General features: G+C 38.8%; 1 protein-coding gene across 1 annotated transcript in view; it reads left to right on the top strand.

The window, feature by feature from the left end:
- The first annotated feature begins 438 nt into the window (after positions 1-438).
- LOC306849350 (GDNF family receptor alpha-2-like) overlaps positions 439-19,408 on the top strand; it is a 111,750-nt gene continuing 92,780 nt past the window's right edge. Inside the window, exons 1-2 of the mRNA XM_079384307.1 lie at positions 439-910; positions 2,558-2,863. Coding sequence (XP_079240433.1) covers positions 826-910; positions 2,558-2,863 — 391 coding nt within the window. The 5' untranslated portion in view covers positions 439-825. The remainder of the gene's footprint in view (positions 911-2,557; positions 2,864-19,408) is intronic.

The raw sequence follows: 19,408 nt of genomic DNA, 5'->3' as shown, positions 1-19,408 counted from the left end.
CTTCAAACCCATGACAAGCATCTGTTCCTAAATAACTTATCTTAATAATCCAGCCGGAGGAGCTAAAAATTGCCCCAAACCCCTTTGAAAACCAGCCACACATCAGCCAAGCCAGGCAGAGAGACCATGAATGCTTCTTGAATGCTAGGTATCCTTCAAATTGTGTAGCAGCTGCTCAATTGCAAGAGCAGTTACTGACCTCTTGTCAAAAGTTGCATTTATCCTTTGCCTTAAAACTTATTAATTAGCCATAGTGTGTTGAGTCAGCTTGACTCCCTGTTTGTTCGCGCTTTGATTAACTCATCCGTCGCCAGATCATTTAACATATGGGCTGGAGCGCGTAACAGGGGCACGTGCGCTCGCTTATGCCTCGCTTCTTAGGAGCGCACTGCCTCCGCCAGAGACAGAAGTCTGTCCGTAGAGCTCCGTCGTCTGAAGTTTCTTACTGCCGTTGCTTGGGAATTTCATTTCGGAGATAAACGGGAGCGGGAATATCCTATAGAGGAGCGTTGCTATAGTGAGCCAGACGTTTCAATTGTGCGTCCTTTGCGAGAGTAGAACATCAGCATTGGGAAATATGCGTCTGTCCACACGAAACCACCACGAATAAACGGTTTCTACGGAAACCTGGGGTTTAGTTCCCATCCTGAGCGGAATAGAGAACTTTCCCTCTTTAAATGAGGCTTTGGATTATTTAGACGGGAAAAGGAATCATGGTCCGACAAACGCTGGATACAATTTGGGATTTTTAAGGTCATAGAGCGTTTAGGGCAGCATCGGTATTTTAAGAGGACTAAGCAGAATACAGTCTTTTGGAGGGAACATATGACAGCACCTTTTAACGCACGCGGACTCTCCATCAGAAACAGAAACATGTATATCTATATCTACGGCTTTCTGCTCTTTTTAGGTAAGTTTTTGTTTATATTCACAGCCTTTTTCAGACGAACTGAAAGCAAAATCTCCTCATGCTATTTAATTCATTTAATCTTTAGGTCAATTTTATTTAAATGGACTTTTCTCCAGTGAGTAGCCTACGATAATGAAATTAGGGAATTGCATCATATATTTGATACCATGATAGTTTATGAAGGTGAAATTAAGGTGAGGTCAAGTTCGATAACGAGCAGAAAAACAACGATAATCATTCATTAGGCTACATTTTTCATTTATGGAGATGGGAATTGAAGACATCTGAACTTGTCACTACATGAAACTCGCATATTTAAATGTATGGTAATTATTTAATGCAAGTAACATGAGCTGCGTTTCATTCCTTCCGAATGAAGGTAACTGATCACGTTATTTTATAGTTTTACATGACGGCTAATTGTGATTAATTAGTATCCTATAGTTCAAATCCCACTCATTAAGAGTCAGTGCATAGAAAATGACTCCGTATAGAAAATGTTTCAGTAAAGGTGAGATTAATCAAGGTCACTTTGTATATTTATCACTGGCCATTGCACGCTGACAAGACTTGATCCTTTCTGCGCACCAAATGATGAAACTTAAGCTGAATATTTAAAGAGTCTGCCGAACATATTAACCATTCAGGCATTCTGATATAGATAGGCTATTCATCCGCCAACAATGCTTTAAATTAATTTTAATTTTGTAGTGTAATTATATAAATGATGATGTGAAATTTCCTTACTACAGTATATTAATATATAATACAATGTAATGTAAAGTGTTATCTAACTACTTTTCAGATTTTCACATTTGCATTCTTAGAGCATCTTGCAGTATTACTTAGTGTTTTTATTTCTGAAAAAACATGCAAAGCATTCGCCAGTGATTCGTTGTCCAAGGGTGTGTCTGAATCTTTCATTCTGGTTCTGATGTGCTCTGAACAGTTTTAGGAAAAAAAAAAAAAGCGATTGGTAAGTATGCTGATGTATTTACACCTGTAGGTGTCACTGGTGGGTTGCACCTCCATTATAATGACCCCATGACCAAAAAATTAATTTGCATACATGTACCAAAAATTTCCTGTTGCACTCAAACACAGAAAGAAGTGTAAAAGGTTATTATTGTGAAAAAAAGCAATAATAAAGCATTAATATGAGGAAAGTATAAAGAACATTTGCCAGTTGCTAATTAAATCCATTTTTAACAAATTCTATAAAAAAGACTGTTATTTACTGGTGACTCATGTCATGCTAATTAGAAGTCTTTCGTGTGGTGTATATGATATTTTACTCTTCAAGGCATGTTTTTCATACTTTGACAGCATTCTGAGCTGTCAAGTGATCCTTGTGAGTCATTAAAATGCTTTCACAATCATCTGGTCTTTGCTACTGGCTTGATGGTCTTTAAATTGCACTGTATGGCTGTATTAGTCATCGACTAAAATAATATTTTTTAATGACAATATGAGTGGATGCAGTCACTGATGTCTTTATAGATTCATTTGTCAGAGATATTTTATTTGTTAAACTTTTACCCTGTTATTCTGTTGAAGACTAGTGTTAGTTGGGCATCAGTCCATACAGTATGTAAAAATAAATAAATAAATACCTGAACCTCCATTCCTCTCCACCCTCCTTCATAGATGAGCTTGTGTTCTCCATGTCGGGCTCTTCTGCTCTATCTGAGTCTGGGCACCAAGAGTCAATGGACTGTTTAAGAGCCACCGAGAAGTGTAACCAGGACCAAAAGTGCAGCCATCGCTTCAGGATCATGAGGCAGTGTCTGGCAGGCAAGGACAGGAACACCATGTTGGCCAATAGGGATTGCCAGGTAGCCCTGGAAGTGTTGCAGGAGATGGCTCTGTTCGACTGCCGCTGCAAGAGGGGAATGAAGAAGGAAATGCAGTGTCTGCAGAGTTACTGGAGCATCAACATAGGCCTGACTGAAGGTAAGAGCTCTGTGGGATAACAGATCCATGAACAAATAGTCTGGTAGTTACACATGATTGATCCCAGAAAGGCAGTATAGGGGAGATTGAGAAATATTAATGTGTGACTAGTACTAGCCTCAGAGTAGATTTATTTTATGGTGATTTTCTGTATAGACACCAAAGTCTTGCCTACATCAAAGCTACTGAACTGAACTGAACATTTCCAACTTTTTTATTTATCCAGCATTAACAAACAGGGCATGTTGTTAATTAGTAGCTTGTAATAGGGTTTCCACAGAAATTTTAAATTAAAAATATATAAATATTGTTCTGATAGAAATAATAAAAAATTATAGAAATTACATTGATGAAGAACTACATATATTGAGGGCCAAATTACTCTAAATTAAATCATTAAATAAATGTTGAAATATATAAATAAATAGTTAAATACAAAATTAAATGCATGAATAAATACATAAATATTCATTAATTCATTCATTTGTTAATTTATTCGTTCGTTCATTCATTCATTCATTCATTCATTCATTTATATATGCTATGTATGTCCCGACAACCGTAACCCTGAAAATGAAATGTGGAGGAAATAAATTAATGAATGACTGAATGAATGAACGAACAAATGAATGAACAAATGAATGAATAAATAAATATTTATGCATTTAATTATTTAATTATGCATTTAACGATTCATTTATATATTTCAACATTTATTTAATGATTTAATTTTGAGCACGTGGCCCTCCATACATATAAAATATACAGGTGCATCTCAACAAAGTAGAATATCGTGAAAAACTTTTTTTACTTACTTCAAAAAATGAAACTTTCATATATATTTTACATTCATAACATGTAAAGTAAGACATTTCAAAAGTTGTTTTGTTTTTTTGTAATTTAGATGATTAGAGCTTACAACTCATGAAAGTCAAAATCCAGTATCTCAATATATTAGAATATTTATATTTGAGTTTCTTTAAACAACCATCTCTACAGTATAAATTCAGGGTATCTATTGTTCTTTGAAACCACAATAATGGAGAAGACTGCTGACTTGGCAATGATCCAGAAGACAATCATTGACACCCTCCACAAAGAGGGTAAGTCACAGAGGGTCATTACTGAAAGTAGTGGCTGTTCACAGAGTGCTGTATCAAAGCATATTAAATGCAAAGTTGACTGGAAGTAAGAAATTGGGTAGGAAAAGGTGCACAAGCAACAGGGATGACCGCAAGCTTGAGAATACTGTCAAGCAAAGCTGATTCAAACACATGGGAGAGTTTCACAAGGAGTGGATTGAAGCTGGAGTCAGTGCATCAAGAGTCACCATGCTCAGATGTCTTCAGGAAAAGGGCTACCAAGCCACTTCTGAACCAGAGACAACATCAGAAGCGTCTTACCTGGGCTGTGGAGAAAAAGAACTGGACTGTTGCTCAGTGGTCCAAAGTCCTCTTTTCAGATAAATTTAAATTTTGCATTTAATTTGGAAATCAATGTCTGGAGTCTGGAGGAAGAGTGGAGAGGCACAGAATCCAAGCTGCTTGAAGTCCAGTGTGAAGTTTCCACAGTCAGTAATGATTTTGGGAGCCGTGACGTCTGCTGGTGTTGATCCATTGTGTTTTAACAAGTCCAGATTCAACGCAGCCGTCTATCAGGAGATTTTGGAGCACTTTATGCTTCCATCTGCTGACAAGCTTTTTGGAGATGCTGATTTGCTTTTCCAGCAGGACTTTAGCACCTGCCCAAAGTGCCAAAACCACTTCCAAGTGGTTTGCTGATCATGATATTACTGTGATTGATTGGCCAGCCAACATGCCTGACCTGAACTCCATATGGAATCTATGGTATATTTTCAAGAGAAAGATGAGAAACAGTCGATCCAACAATACAGAGGAGCTGAAGGCTCAATAGTGCCTCAGCAGAGCCACAGGCTGATTGCTTCCATGCCATTCCTCACTGATGCTGGAGTTTGTGCTAAAGGAGCCCTGACAAAGTATTGAGCGCATAAATTAACATACTTTAAAGAACTTGAACTTTTCTGCTTTGCTGATACTGTATATATATATATATATTACACAAAAATATTAATCTAAAAATATAATTTTTTTCTTGCCATCAAAATAAACTACAATTTGAAATACATTGAAATTTATTATGAATTGGATTATTGTGTGTGTTTGTGCGTGTATACACACACACACACACACACATATATATATATATATATATATATATATATCAGAATGAGCTTTATTGGCCAAGTATGTTTACACATACAAGGAATTTGTTGTAGTGACAGAAGCTCCACAGTGCAACAGAAAGACAGCAACAGGACACAGCAAAGCAGCAAAAACACAATATATAATATAGACAACTTTGTATGTACAGGTCAAGTATGTGTAAATCAGAAATGAGAAAATAAAAATAAAATAAGTGAGTGTGGTGAATGGATAATGTATTATAGTTGTGTGTTCTACGTTTATTGTTGAGTGTTCATGAGATGGATTGCCTGAGGGAAGAAACCTGTGTCTGGTCATTCTGGTGCTCAGAGCTCTGTAGCGTCGACCAGACGGTAACAGTCCAAAGAGGGAGTGTGCTGGATGTGAGGGGTCCAGAGTGATTTTACCAGCCCTTTTGCTCACTCTGGATAAGTACAGCTCTTGGAGAGTGGGGAGGGTTGTACCAATGATTCGCTCAGCAGTCCGGACTACCCTCCGTAGTCTTCTGAGGTCAGATTTGGTAGCTGAGCTGAACCAGACAGTTATTGAAGTGCAGAGGATGGATTCAATGGTGGCAGAGTAGAACTGTTTCAGCATCTCCTGTGGCAGATTGAACTTCCTCAGCTGGCGAAGAAAGTACAACCTCTGCTGGGCCTTCCTGACAATGGAGTCTATGTGAATATCCCACTTCAGGTCCTGAGAGATGGTGGTGCCCAGGAATCTGAATGACTCCACTGCAGTCACAGTGCTGTTTATGATGGTGAGTGGGGGGAGAGCAGGGGGGTTTCTCCTGAAGTCCATGATCATCTCCACAGTTTCGAGTGTATTAAGCTCCAGGTTGTTAAGACTGCACCAGACAGCCAGCTCCTTAAGCCCCTGTCTGTAAGCAGACTCGTCACCGTCCTGGATGAGGCCGATCAGTGTGGTGTCGTCTGCAAACTTCAGGAGCTTGACAGAGGGGTCTTTAGATGTGCAGTTGTTGGTGTAGAGGCAGAAGAGCAGTGTGGAGAGTACGCAGCTCCAGTGCTGATGGTACGAGTGCTGGATGTGAATTTACCCAGCCTTACTAGCTGCTGTCTGTCTGTCAGGAAGCTGTTGATCCACTGACAGACAGAGGTGGGGACAGAGAGCTGGGTTAGTTTATTCTGAAGGGTTTCCGTGATAATGGTGTTAAAAGCGGAGCAGAAGTCCACAAACAGGATTCTTACATAAGTCCCTGGTCTGTCCAGATGCTGCAGGATAAAGTGCAGTCCCATGTTGACTGCATCATCCACAGACCTGTTTGCTCTGTAGGCAAACTGCAGGGGGTCCAGTAAGGGTCCAGTGATGTCCTTCAGATAAGCCAAACCCAGTCTTTCAAATGATTTCATGGCTACAGACGTTAGAGCCACAGGTCTATAGTCATTAAATCTAGTAATTTTGGGTTTCTTTGGGACGGGGATGATGGTGGAGCGTTTGAAGCATGAGGGGACTTCACACAGCTCCAGTGATCTGTTGAAGATCTGTTTGAAGATTGGGGCCAGCTGGTCAGCTCAGGATTTCAGACAGGCTGGTGACACACCGTCTGGGCCTGGTGCTTTCCTTCTTTTGTTCTTTCTGAAGACTTGGCACACATCTTCTTTTCTAAGAGGTGTTCAGGGGGGTGTGGGGTGATTTTTCAAAACGACAATAAAACTCGTTCAAGTCGTCTGCCAGTTGTTGATTCTCCAGAGTGCTGGGGGATAGTGTCTTGTAACTGGTGATATCTTTCATGCCTTTCCACGCTGAAGCAGGATAACTGGAAGATAATTTTTTCCTTAGCTTGTCAGAATAATTCCTCTTTGCCACTCTGGTCTCCTTTTCCAGTGTGTATTTGGCCTGTTTGTACAAGACTTTATTCCCCTTTCTGTAAGCATCTACTTTGGCCTGACGGAGCCGTCTGAGTTTTGCAGTGAACCATGGTTTGTCATTGTTGTAGAATAGATGAGTCCTTTTAGGAATGCACATATCCTCACAGAAAATTATATATGATGTTACAGTCTCTGTGAGCTCGTCCAGATCGATGGCAGCGGCTTCAAAAACAGACCAATCAGTGAGAGAGAAACAGGCTTGTAGATCCCGCTCTGTTTCATTTGTCCATCTTTTAACAGATCTTAATACAGGCTTTGCAGATTAAATTTTCTGCCTGTAGGTTGCAATAAGATGAATCAAACAGTGATCAGAGAGTCCTAAAGCTGCTCGTGGAACCGAGTGATATGCGTCCTTTATTGTTTTGTAACAGTGATCCAATATATTACTGTCACTATATTATATCACTGTCATATACACACACACACACACACACACACACACATGTTGTTTTTTGTGGTTTATGGGGACTCTCCATAGGCATAATGGTTTTTATACTGAACAAACTGTGTGTGCTATTGCCCTACACCAACCCTACACCTAAACTTAGCCCTCACAGGAGACTTTGTGCATTTTTAGATTTTCAAAAAAACACCATTTAGTATGTTTTTTAAGACTTTTGAATTATGGGGACATAGGCAGTGTCCTCATAAACCACCTTCATATTGTAATACCTCTGTCATACCCATGTCATTATACAAATTTGTGTCCTCATAAACCACATAAACATGCACACACACACACATATGTGTTGTAGATATATATAGTATATAGATATATATTATATGCAGAGCTGGGTAGATTACTTAAAAATTGTAATCCGTTACTGATTCCAGATTACATGACAAAAATTGTAGTCAGTAACGTAATCCGTTACATTACACATTTTAGGTAATATAATCAGATTACTTTTAGATTACTTTTTAACTTATCACATTGATTTAAATAGCATTATCTTGTACCATAATGATGTAAAAAATTATAATTTACAACATGAAGTGCATTAAACATTATATTTAATTAAGGTCTCCCAAAAGGGTTCGTAAAGGAACTGCAGGGGGGTTGTGAATTTAATGAAAAGCTGACAAGTAATTAAATCTTAAAATATTACAATTATAATAAATCATTTTAAAACAAACTCCCTTTCGAGGAAAGCCTCTTCACTCGGCAGCCATATTTTTAACGCCTCCGGGCAGCTCGTACAAGACCTTCATAAATGGGGGAATCCTGAAATCTCAAAAACTTCTCGCTGAACTCACCATTAAATTACATATGTCGAATCAGCAACAAAAATCTAAAATTAATTGCCCCATGAATGTTGTCTCTTATGCTCAAATAGCGTTTAAAAAGCTTATTTTTCAGGCTAGACCAGCCAATGCGCATGCGGAGTCATAACGTGCTTAAGACTGCGCATGTGCATTGACTGGTTTCTATGGGAAATTTGGCTCTTTCATTTAGAAGATGGGACTATTTCTCCCATTCATAAGTATAGGAGTGAACCGTCTTTGTATTTCTAAAGTCTTTGTTTTAAAATAACAATTAAAATAAAACACTTACTAAGAAAGATGCCGTGTGATCATTAATCAACATCAAAGAAACCGTAAACATGCAAATGTGATACTTAATTATTGAAATATTTATTTTAAAATCTCAGGGGTACTTAAAGCAAATACATTTGGTAAACAAAGTTTAGATGACAAAAAGTTTTGGAATGCCTGCATTAAATGTAACTAAGAAATAATGTGAATATGTGCATTTTAATTAGTTAGCCTATAATAAATAAGACATGGTTAAAAAACCTGCAGAGTAATAATTAAAATAAAAATTAATGTGTTCATCAGTAGTTGAAGCAATGTTGAAACACTACTTAAACCTGAAATTATTTTTGTAAATCCAGTGGTCAAAACTGTAGCCGCCTGACTAATGACTGATCCACTATAAAAAAAAAAAAAGAAAAAAAAAGTTGAACCAACTTAAAATTGGCTCAACTTTTTTTCTTTTTTTTTTTTACAGTGTGTGAATATCCATAAAACTGGACTATATATGGTAGCTGACAAATAAAAATTGGACTGTGTCCTATGGTGTGACATAGCAAAAATGAAAAACAAACAAACAAAAAAAAACATACAAATAAAATGAGAAAAATGTATCTTCATTCTTAGAGTTACATGAGAGAGGTTTATTGTCAACGTTAGAGTTTGTCAAGTACCCATATACATATATAATGAGTATATAATCGGTAGGCTATTTTAGAAAGGAAAATTTTAAAGATGAAAAAGAGAAATTAAGGAGAATCAATGAATTATGAATTATTTATTGTTATTGTGTGAATAATATGTAATCATGTAATCCATAAAAAAATAACTGTAGTCTGATTACGAGCATTTTAAAATGTAATTTACTCTAATTACAAGTACTTAATTTTTGGAATCTGATTACGTAATCCAGGTTACATGTAATCAGTTACTACCCAGCTCTGATTATATGTATATAGATATATATATAGGAGTTGTAAAATTATTCTCATTATTCAAGATTCTGAGCTAGCTTTCTGAATCCACTGCTAGAGAAAGCACGTTTGTGAAGTTACTAATGTCCCCACATGACAAAGCAACCCCGGTCTGTCACAGAGTGTGCAAAGTACATCAATATTCATATATACAGTGCAATTTGAGAAAACTAGAGTCCAGTGGCAGTGGATGGGATGTACATTAGCTGGTAGTGCTGTCAGCCCATGAATGAGAGAAAGCTGTCCTTGTGTACTGACATTACTCCTCGCTGGGGTAACAGCCAGAAGTAATGAAGCGCAGGCAGCATGAGGAGGGTGAGGACACAGCATTGTGGTGTCATGTTTGCATGAGCTGAATATATATGACTTGATCAGCATTAGCTAAACACCTCAATGTGATGCTGCCGTGCTGCTCATTATTCAGTTCTAAAGCAAACACAATCCAGTTTGCATCCTTTTTTTAGTTTTGATATTCACTCAACATTACTTGTATGCTGGAATGTAATTTCTGATTTGTAGTCAAGCAAGATTTGGATGTACGAGAGTGTTTCCAATATTCTCACTGATGCATTTTTTCATGAATATATTATGATTTCGCCTATTAATTTTTTTTTGTCCACTGTCAAACTATCCATACATTAGAAAGCACTGCAGTAAGACTGCTTGGAAATCATTTTGGGCCTGAACAGAGGAGTCATTCAATGCCAGGATATAGCAGTATGACTCAACTCACAGCAAGTTAGCTGTGCGTATATTCACTGTGATGAATGCACAATGCCATTCCCTCTGGTTATGTGAAATGCAATGCAATGATCAATTGCATTTAATCTAAAGCTGCATAGCAAGAAACATTGCAGCCACTCTGAGCAGTTATACAGTTACCGACACTTTCACAGAAAAAGAGTCATTCTGTTTTGGTAGTATATCTCATGTGCCCTGTGGTTATGGAATATTCTTTATGTCTGCACTGATCATGCAGATGGGAACTGAGCCGTGCGGAGTCAAACCGATTAATTGACCTCCTTTTGAGCAGCCGTGCATACAGTACCAACCCCCATGTGAGCAGAGCGTTCCAAGCTTATTGGCTTTACTCCCTCAATACTGTTAACAAGATGTTGTTATAGATTGTTTATGAGATGAAGATGCATCCCTTAATGCCTTGTTGTGCACTGCTCTTGTCCTCTTCCATTTCATCAGAGGTCATATCCTAGTGCAAGCTTACATTATAAATATAAGCTAAATCTTTCGGATGGGGATATGAAAATATCCAATCAGTAACCTAAATGTTTTTCATCTGGCAACATTGCACAAATAAATGGATTAATTTGATTTCTTTTAATTCTATAATGAATAAAAATATTTTTTAAAATATATTATAAAAATACAAATATATTTTAGTTATTTTTTAAGGAAGTTTCTTATGCTCACCAAAATTGCATTTATTAAAAATAAATAAAGAAAGAATTATATATTATTATTATTATTACAATTATTATTATTATTATTATTATAATTTTTTATATATGTTTATGTATGACATTTCCGGATTTCGGGTTGTATTAGAAATAAGTGCAGGGTGTTTATCTGCAGATTCCCCATGTCGGTTTGGAATTATTTGAATAAACAGTTTTGTTGTCCCACTTAAGAACTTAGTTGCTGAGTGTTATCATTACAGCAGCTCATTTTCTGCTGAATGTATTTTATAAATCTTATTTTTTGCCATGACTTCATAGGGACATTTCCCAGCAGGGCAAAGCAAGTGAAACATGTTGAAAATGCAGTCATGTGCAGCATTATGCACAGGGGTGAATAAATGTAGTCTAAACCAGAGACATTATAAAAGGGAGGAAATGGACCACTTGTAGAAAAACTAATGGGAGAAATCTTAATTTGATAATAATTTGATTGCTGAATTCAAATATGTTACCTGCATAGAAAATAGCTGCCCGAAGGTGTTGCTTTACCATAAACGTCTTTGTTTGAACATAGTGCTGAAAAGAATATGTGCACATTTGTCAAGTTTCACTCATTATTTGTTTTTCTCACTCTCCATGTAGCCATCTTTACAGCCATCCATCCATTCATCCATCATTGTATCAGCTAAGCCTTAATAAGCATGAGAACACTCTGTGCTAGCGTAAAAGGGAAGTGTACTGTTTACCTTTGGGTCCTGGAGAGCCGAATTCATTCGATTCTCCACCAACATCATAACAATAGATTAGATAGTTGACAAAGAGTAATTGCTTTCTGCGGTATGTGTGCAATGGTGAGGTGGAAAAGCAGTACAGAGGTATGACCTGATATGGGAATAGTATTCGATTTCATTTAAAGGCTCCAGTGTTTCAAGGCTGCGTATTCTCTGTAGGATGAATATGTGTGAGCAGTTCAATGGTACTGGCAAAAAGCTCCCTGTTGCTATGTAAGGTTATGTAAGCTCTGTTCTCTTGTATGCGGTTTATCATGAATACCTTAAATTTAAACACTAGGAAGTGTGATGTTTGCATACAGAACAAGCGTGTCTAAATATCTCCAAATGGCATCACATAACTACTCAGTCGAGTGAAAGCTATCTGTTAGCATTCCCATTCATCTCAGTGATGGAAGAACATGTGAATTTTATGTTTTGTGCAGATATTTTCATGAATACATTGGCCATCAATGAAGAAAGATGTTTTTTGTTGTTGTTGTTGTTTGCTCCCAGAATGTATAGAGAATCTTATCTCTCCTTCTAACCAGGCATTAAGAAATTCCATGATTCTTCCATAACTTTTCAAGTGGCTTATGATGGATAAGGATTTTTAATTAACATCAATTTATAGCCTATTCATGTTCATTATCAAAATTTCTATTCCTTTTTACAGGCCTGAAAATGACAATTTTCAAATGACTTAAAATGAGACAAATTTACTTCATCATCTAAATAGAGTGCTGCATGCATGATGTATATTTGCAAGCTAAAACCCAGAAATGAGTTTTAGTACTTTAGCACTTCCGATTTTTTGTATGGATTTTGGTTAAATGCCTAAAATAAGGCGTGTGGTTAACACAAGCACAAGATATGCTCACGTTTTATTCAACAACATAAAATACATCAGTAATACTCCTTTGTAATTTTTAAAAAGTTTCTACTTGTCTTGAAAAAGGCATTCCTAACAAGTAGCTAAATGACATGTCAGATGTTGTCGAGGACATAAAAATTTAGGAACAGAAAGATTCATCTACTCTGCACACACCAAAAGCGAAACGAATATTTGCATGGCGTTTACTCACTCTAGATTACACGCAGAATGTTTTTCGTGTTTCTTGCTTGATTAAAAACATAAAAACAATAAAAATTGTTTTCTGATACAACCGGACGTGTCAACAAGCTCTTCTCTGATTGGCTTGCGTGATAATGTGCCATGCAAATTTTCTACTTGAGTTAAACATTTCTGAACTTGTGCGGATTACGTGATTGAGGCAAATATCGTGCATTCACGGCAAATGTGCCAGCCAATTAACGTCGCCTGATTCGAATTCGCGTCTATTCCGTCTTTGCATTGACTTTGTATATAATCTACTCGCGCAAATAATTCAATTCGCTTTTGGTGTGCACACCGCATTACAGCCTTGTTGCGTTTATAATCACACTCTTGCAAGCTATTCTAACTCTCAGGAAAAATGTTTTTAAATAAAGATTGAAAGAGGGAGCTTATTGGTCATGTGACAGTGGTGTAGTTTGTTTATAGTCTACTGAACATTTAGCTCAAAGACAAAGCAGAGTACTACAAATAAGTACACAATTGTGATCAACATAGCATGCATTATGTGTTTTTTTAATTAAGACTGAATATTGATTGAGTACAGTTATCACCCACCGCTGCTTGAGTTGTGCACTTGTGGACACTGTCAGTATGGCACGGAATCAGTTGTAATTAATTTTGAACCGTTGTGCAGTGAACCAGGTTTAACTTAACAGAAGGCTAATTGATTTTGACACAAGATCCCTCGGTTGTCTTACCAAAGACAAACACTTTGTAAGTAATTTTACCATAGGGAAAACTAAAGAAAGCCACTGAGCGGTAGAAAAGGCTTGTGATCTGAGTTTATACCTGAAGGAGATTCTGTCTTAAGATACAGGCGAATGGGGTTGAGGGAGTTACTGAGATCATAGTACTGTTCTTCAAAGTTGAGAACCTTAGTGAGAATCTACTAAATGTTACATTAAATTATTATATAACATGACAAACTTACAGATGCCAAGAAGCTATAGAGAACTGGAGAAAAAGTGAAGATTTAAAGTTCAATTCAATTCAAGTTCATATAGTGCTTTTAACAATACACAAAGCAGCTTTACAGAGAATGCTTGTTTCAGTGTTACCATCAGAAAATCAGCCACAGATGAGTGTCAAAGTAATATGTCAATAATATGCTGTTATAAGATAATATGTTATGTGGTTAGTAAATATTATGTAGTCAGTAAAGCAAAATCAACAATGTAGCTCATAATGTTTGACAGTTTTTACAGTGTCGTTCTGGGTGTGCAGTCTAACAGTTCTTTTTAACTGTTTTGTCTGGAAGTTGTTTATCTTTAAACAGATAGAAAACGATACAATTTATTAAAATACTAATTTATTTAAGGACCGATTTATAAGAAAAGCTAAAACATATATTTTGGCATTATGTGATTCCAAAGTGCCTCAAAGTTTAAACTCTATGACATGAACATAATATGCTTCATTTGAATGACATATACAGTTCTGGAAGAATTCCATAATTATGTTCCAACTTCATAATTATGTTCCTTTGATCTTTTGTTTCAATTTTATCGAACCTGACTTCTGCTCAATTTAAATGTCAGTGTTAGACTTAATTTTATCCTGGTTCCCATGGATACTCTTGATTCTCTTTGTATATGTATTACATATCTGAGGAGACGGCATCACATCTTGTAAATTAAATATCTTTAATTTCCTGTAACTGTCAGGGAACTGTTGTGTGTGTGTGTGTGTCATGTGTTCCCGCCTAATGTTTCCTTATTTGGTTTGTTTCCTGTCCTTGTTAAATGTAATCATTAGTTAATTCTTGTCTAGCCGTGTTTGTCTCGTTAGCTATGTTTTACCTGTGTATATTAGTCCTGTCTGTTTAGTTAGATGTCGTCTGGTCGACTCGTTACTCCCCGGTGTTCCTGTTGATGTCTGTGTCTTACCCTGCCTTGCCTTGCCTTGCCTTGTCTTGCCCTGCCTTGATGTCCTCAGTAAAGACATATTTGAGTTTATATCCTCGTCTGCGTGTTCCTGGTTCCTCCCTCGTGTGTGCACCGTGACAGAAGACCAGACCAAAACAGTAAGCGGCGCCCCTTCACCTTGTTTTGTTTTCCGTTTTTGAAAAGTTTTTTTTGTTTGTTCCTGTTTTGTTTGTCCCTCGCGGCATGGAAGTCGCCACTCGACATCCCGCTTTAGCCCACTGCAAGTCGGCGTGGGAGTTCGGCAGGATTACCGCGAGTGCCGCGAGTCCGCTGGCCGCGAGCCCTGCAGTCTGACGATCGCGGGAGTTCACGCCGCCGTCCGCGGCACACCGAGCCCGCCATTCGCGGGAGATCACGCCGCTACTTGCGGTTCACCCAAGTCCGCCGTCCGTGGGGAAAGCCAACCCACCGTCGGCGGCTTCACCGAGCCCGCCGTTCGCGGGAGATCAACGCTGCCGTCCGCGGGGAAAGCCAACCCGCCGTCGGCGGCTCCCCCTATTCACGCCGCCGTCCGCGGCTTCCCTGTGCACGCCGCCGATCCGCCTCTGACTCAATGCCCGCCGGCCAGCCTCTGACTCAATGCCCGCCGGATTGCCGCTGACTCAAGCCCGCCGGATTGCCGCTGACTCATGCCCATCGGCCGCCGATACCCTCTCCGTGGATCAAGTCCACATGTCACGGCCAGGAGTGCCGTGTGTACGTCTCGTTGTGCCCACAGGAACATTTTAACTTGCCTTGTCTTGTCTTGTCCATGGAGACTCGTCTGGGGCAGGCGGCTCGTTGAGTTGTGGCCATGGAGGCCAGTCGCAGCCGCTTGCCCCCCCTGTCGCAGAAGTGGAGGAGGTTGCTGAGGGACCCTGTGAGGGCCCCTGACTCCTCGTCATGCCCAGAGGAAGACTCAGCTTCCTAGCCAGCCCAGGAGGGCTTCTGGTTCCTGTGGGATGTCCTGTCCTGTTTGTCTGACCCTGGAGGGTTTCTGTCGTGTCTTTTCGTGTTTTGTCTGTCTAGCCCCGGAGGGCTCCTGATACCCCCTGGATTCCCCATGGAAATTTTGGGGGGGGGTAGTAGAGCTCTGGGTGGAGTGGGTGGGCCGAAGCAGGATGCCATGGCCTCCTGAGCTCCCTGCTCTGCCATGGGTCCTGTCTGTCTGTTCCGCTCTGGAGGTCCCCGTCCTGTGGTCCGTGTCTGTTCTGAGAGGCCTCCAGAGCGCCCACCCCCCCTCCCTGATGGAACTGTTAAGGCTCGGGACGAGCCTTTCGGGAGGGGGGAGTTATGTCAGGGAACTGTTGTGTGTGTGTGTGTGTCATGTGTTCCCGCCTAATGTTTCCTTATTTGGTTTGTTTCCTGTCCTTGTTAAATGTAATCATTAGTTAATTCTTGTCTAGCCGTGTTTGTCTCGTTAGCTATGTTTTACCTGTGTATATTAGTCCTGTCTGTTTAGTTAGATGTCGTCTGGTCGACTCGTTACTCCCCGGTGTTCCTGTTGATGTCTGTGTCTTACCCTGCCTTGCCTTGCCTTGTCTTGCCCTGCCTTGATGTCCTCAGTAAAGACATATTTGAGTTTATATCCTCGTCTGCGTGTTCCTGGTTCCTCCCTCGTGTGTGCACCGTGACAGTAACCCACTGGTCCATAGTAATAGATCCATCACCAGAGGGGACGTCCAAGACTAGATGGAAGGACATCTCATGGCTTCCTAAATATTGTTTATGAGATGTACGTTCTAGTTCATTTTAAATTTCAATTTGAAAGTGAAAGATGGATGACTTTTGCTCCAAGGTCACTGTATTGAGAGGTTGACAGGTACCTGAGCAGGTGAAGAAGCCGTGTGAGCAGCAAGGTTAAGCCACAAGTATTGAGTGCACATTCAAGGTCGAGGTTACAGGATTGCAATGGAAATGTAATGGCATAGGGTTCCCACAGTCACACTGTATTTTTTTATCAGCATTCTTTATCTTGTTTTGAGTATCAATATTGAAAAATCATATAACACAAGCAATATGTAATAAGATATTGAGACCTGTTTATAGAAAATTATGGAAGCCTGTTTCCGCCAAAGAGTAAAAGAAAATGTAATAAAATAAGTAATGTAATAAATGTAATAAAACGTAATAAAAACACATATAAAGACTTTTTTCCTGGCAGAAAATTGCCAGTACTTTTTATTTTTTATTTTTTTATCATGTATAAACTCACAATTCAGAAAATTGTGAGATATAAATTCACAATTGCAAGAAAAAAAACTAAAAAGTCATGATTACCTTTTTTATTTTGTGGTGGAAATAGGCTTCCACAGAAAATAGATCTTAAATCAACATTATTTGCAACAACTGGTTAATTGTTTTGTTATTGTTGTTTTTGTTTAATTTAATATATAATTAAATTGCCTTGCACAAATTTTCCTCTTAAGTAAATATCGCTTCTTTGAATGATGTTTAGATACTGGTAACTATGAAATATCAAATCATTTGAATATTGCCATTTCCAGGCCTGGAAATTAATACAATTCTTAATAAGCTAAGTGAAGGTTATGGAAATCTCTATAATGAACATACATTTTTCTATTTTTGTAAAATATTTAATAGGCTAGAAATTGCTCTGTGTGAGTGCAGTCTCTATAAAATTATTATTAAACATCCTTATCCATCACAAACTGCTGAAAAAATCATGCAAATTAAAAATTCGTTGATTAAAAATGTATGGGAACCGTGACAGCTGGAGACTTGTGAGTTCAAACCCTAGAGGGTCTGTGGGACCATAGCAAGTCAAAGAAAAAAGCAAACAAACAAAAAAAAAAACATACAGTATGTATTGCTTTCTGGCATTTTTTCTCTCTCTCTCTGTATGCAGGCTCTCTGGAGCTATGATACCAACACCAAGCGCAAAGTATCTTTCGCCAGAATCTAGCTATTAACTCTATGACCGATAGCAGCAGTCAAAGTCTATTACCTCAGTCATCCACTTTCATAAGGACAGGCTGGCCACAGGGAGGCGATAGGACGCCTCACCCCCACCTGCTCTATTTGTCCTCTGCTCCCTCCCTTCTGCCCCGACCCCCTGCTCCCCCTCTCCCCCGTCCACAGCTACTAAATCATCAGTGCTGGCCCTAGGGCAGCTCAATAGCTCTACACTGGATCACAGACGGTTTCTAAAACTGCCAACCAACCGGGTGGACCCACATCCACACACACACTGCCACATTTTCCCTACAAACATTTCAGTGTGTGTGTGTGTGTTTTTGTGTGTACAACAGCGGAGAAGAAATATGATGACAGGCACAGCACTTATATCTTCTTGTGAATCCCTTTTTAATGATTTCCATTACTGTAAGTACAGATGCAGTGAGACAGTACTGTAAGATTGATGAGGCTCTAGGTGTAATGTTAAAACAGTCTGGGCGCTGGGCTAGGACTCGGAGTGAAAATGCCAGGGTTTAGACTGGGGAAATACCTTATGACTGTACAGCACTGTGCATCCAAAACCAGCAACTCCTGCAAAACTACAGTCATAGATAGAAGAACACATTATATTCCCTACTGAAAAGACCAGCTTAGACCAGCACCATTATCCAGACAATGCTGGTTAGCTCTTATTAAGTGCTGATAGAGTTATGTTCAGTTTTATATATATATATATATATATATATATATATATATATATATATATATATATATATATATATATATATATATATGAATGAAGAATTCATTTGCAAAAACCGATAAACACCACTTTATAAAAAAGGAGCTGAGTGCCGTACATTATAACTGAAGCAACTGAAGTGACATACTGCCAAGTATGGTGACCCATACTCTTTCGTGCTCTGCATTTAACCCATCCAACGTGCACACACACAGCAGTGAACACACACACACCGTGAACACACACCCGGAGCAGTGGGCAGCCATTTCTGCTGCGGCGCCCGGGGAGCAGTTGGGGGTTCAGTGCCTTGCTCAAGGGCACCTCAGTCGTGGTATTGAGGGTGGAGAGAGCGCTGGACATTCACTCCCCCCACCTACAATCCCTGCCGGCCCGGGACTCGAACCCGCAACCTTTGGATTACGAGTCCGACTCTCTAACCATTAGGCCACGACTTCTGAACCCAATCTGAACCCTAAACACGTTTTGTCAAAAAAGCCGATATTGTCCACTTTCAAGGCATCTTAAGTTCACATTTTACTGCAGAAGCCGACAAGCGCCCTTGTTGTCTTTGAACAGAAGCCGATAAGTCAATATTAGCAAATCAGTGCGCTGTATTCAGGTCAGGTGACAAGGCTACTTTCACTTTGAAAAGACATACTAGGTGAGAGGAGTTTCATCAAAGCTGACTAAAAGTGATCAAGGATGGATAATTTCAACGAACTTGATGAACCTGTGATATCTTCTTAAAGGAAAATAAAAGCTGAAACGTTTTCACGGAGACTTGCAAAAGCAGCGTGTTACAATGGTGAGGGAAAAGCTCCATGTATTGTGTGTAATCACATCATAATCTATGATCACAACAACAACAATGTTTATCAGGCATCTACATTGTCATCTAAAGATTAACAAATATTAAACAAGTTTTTTTTTAAAACATGAAATGTGGAGTTATCTGCTTTTGCAACAAAACAACTGTTGGAGTTATCTGCTTTTGCTATAAAACAAACTTTTAATATATATAAAAAACATACTTTCAATGAACTTTAATTTTGTAAATTAC

This window comes from Barbus barbus (genome assembly GCF_936440315.1).
Source record: "Barbus barbus genome assembly, chromosome: 29".
Taxonomy (NCBI): Eukaryota; Metazoa; Chordata; class Actinopteri; order Cypriniformes; family Cyprinidae; genus Barbus; species Barbus barbus.
This window is presented reverse-complemented; position numbering and strand designations above follow the sequence as displayed.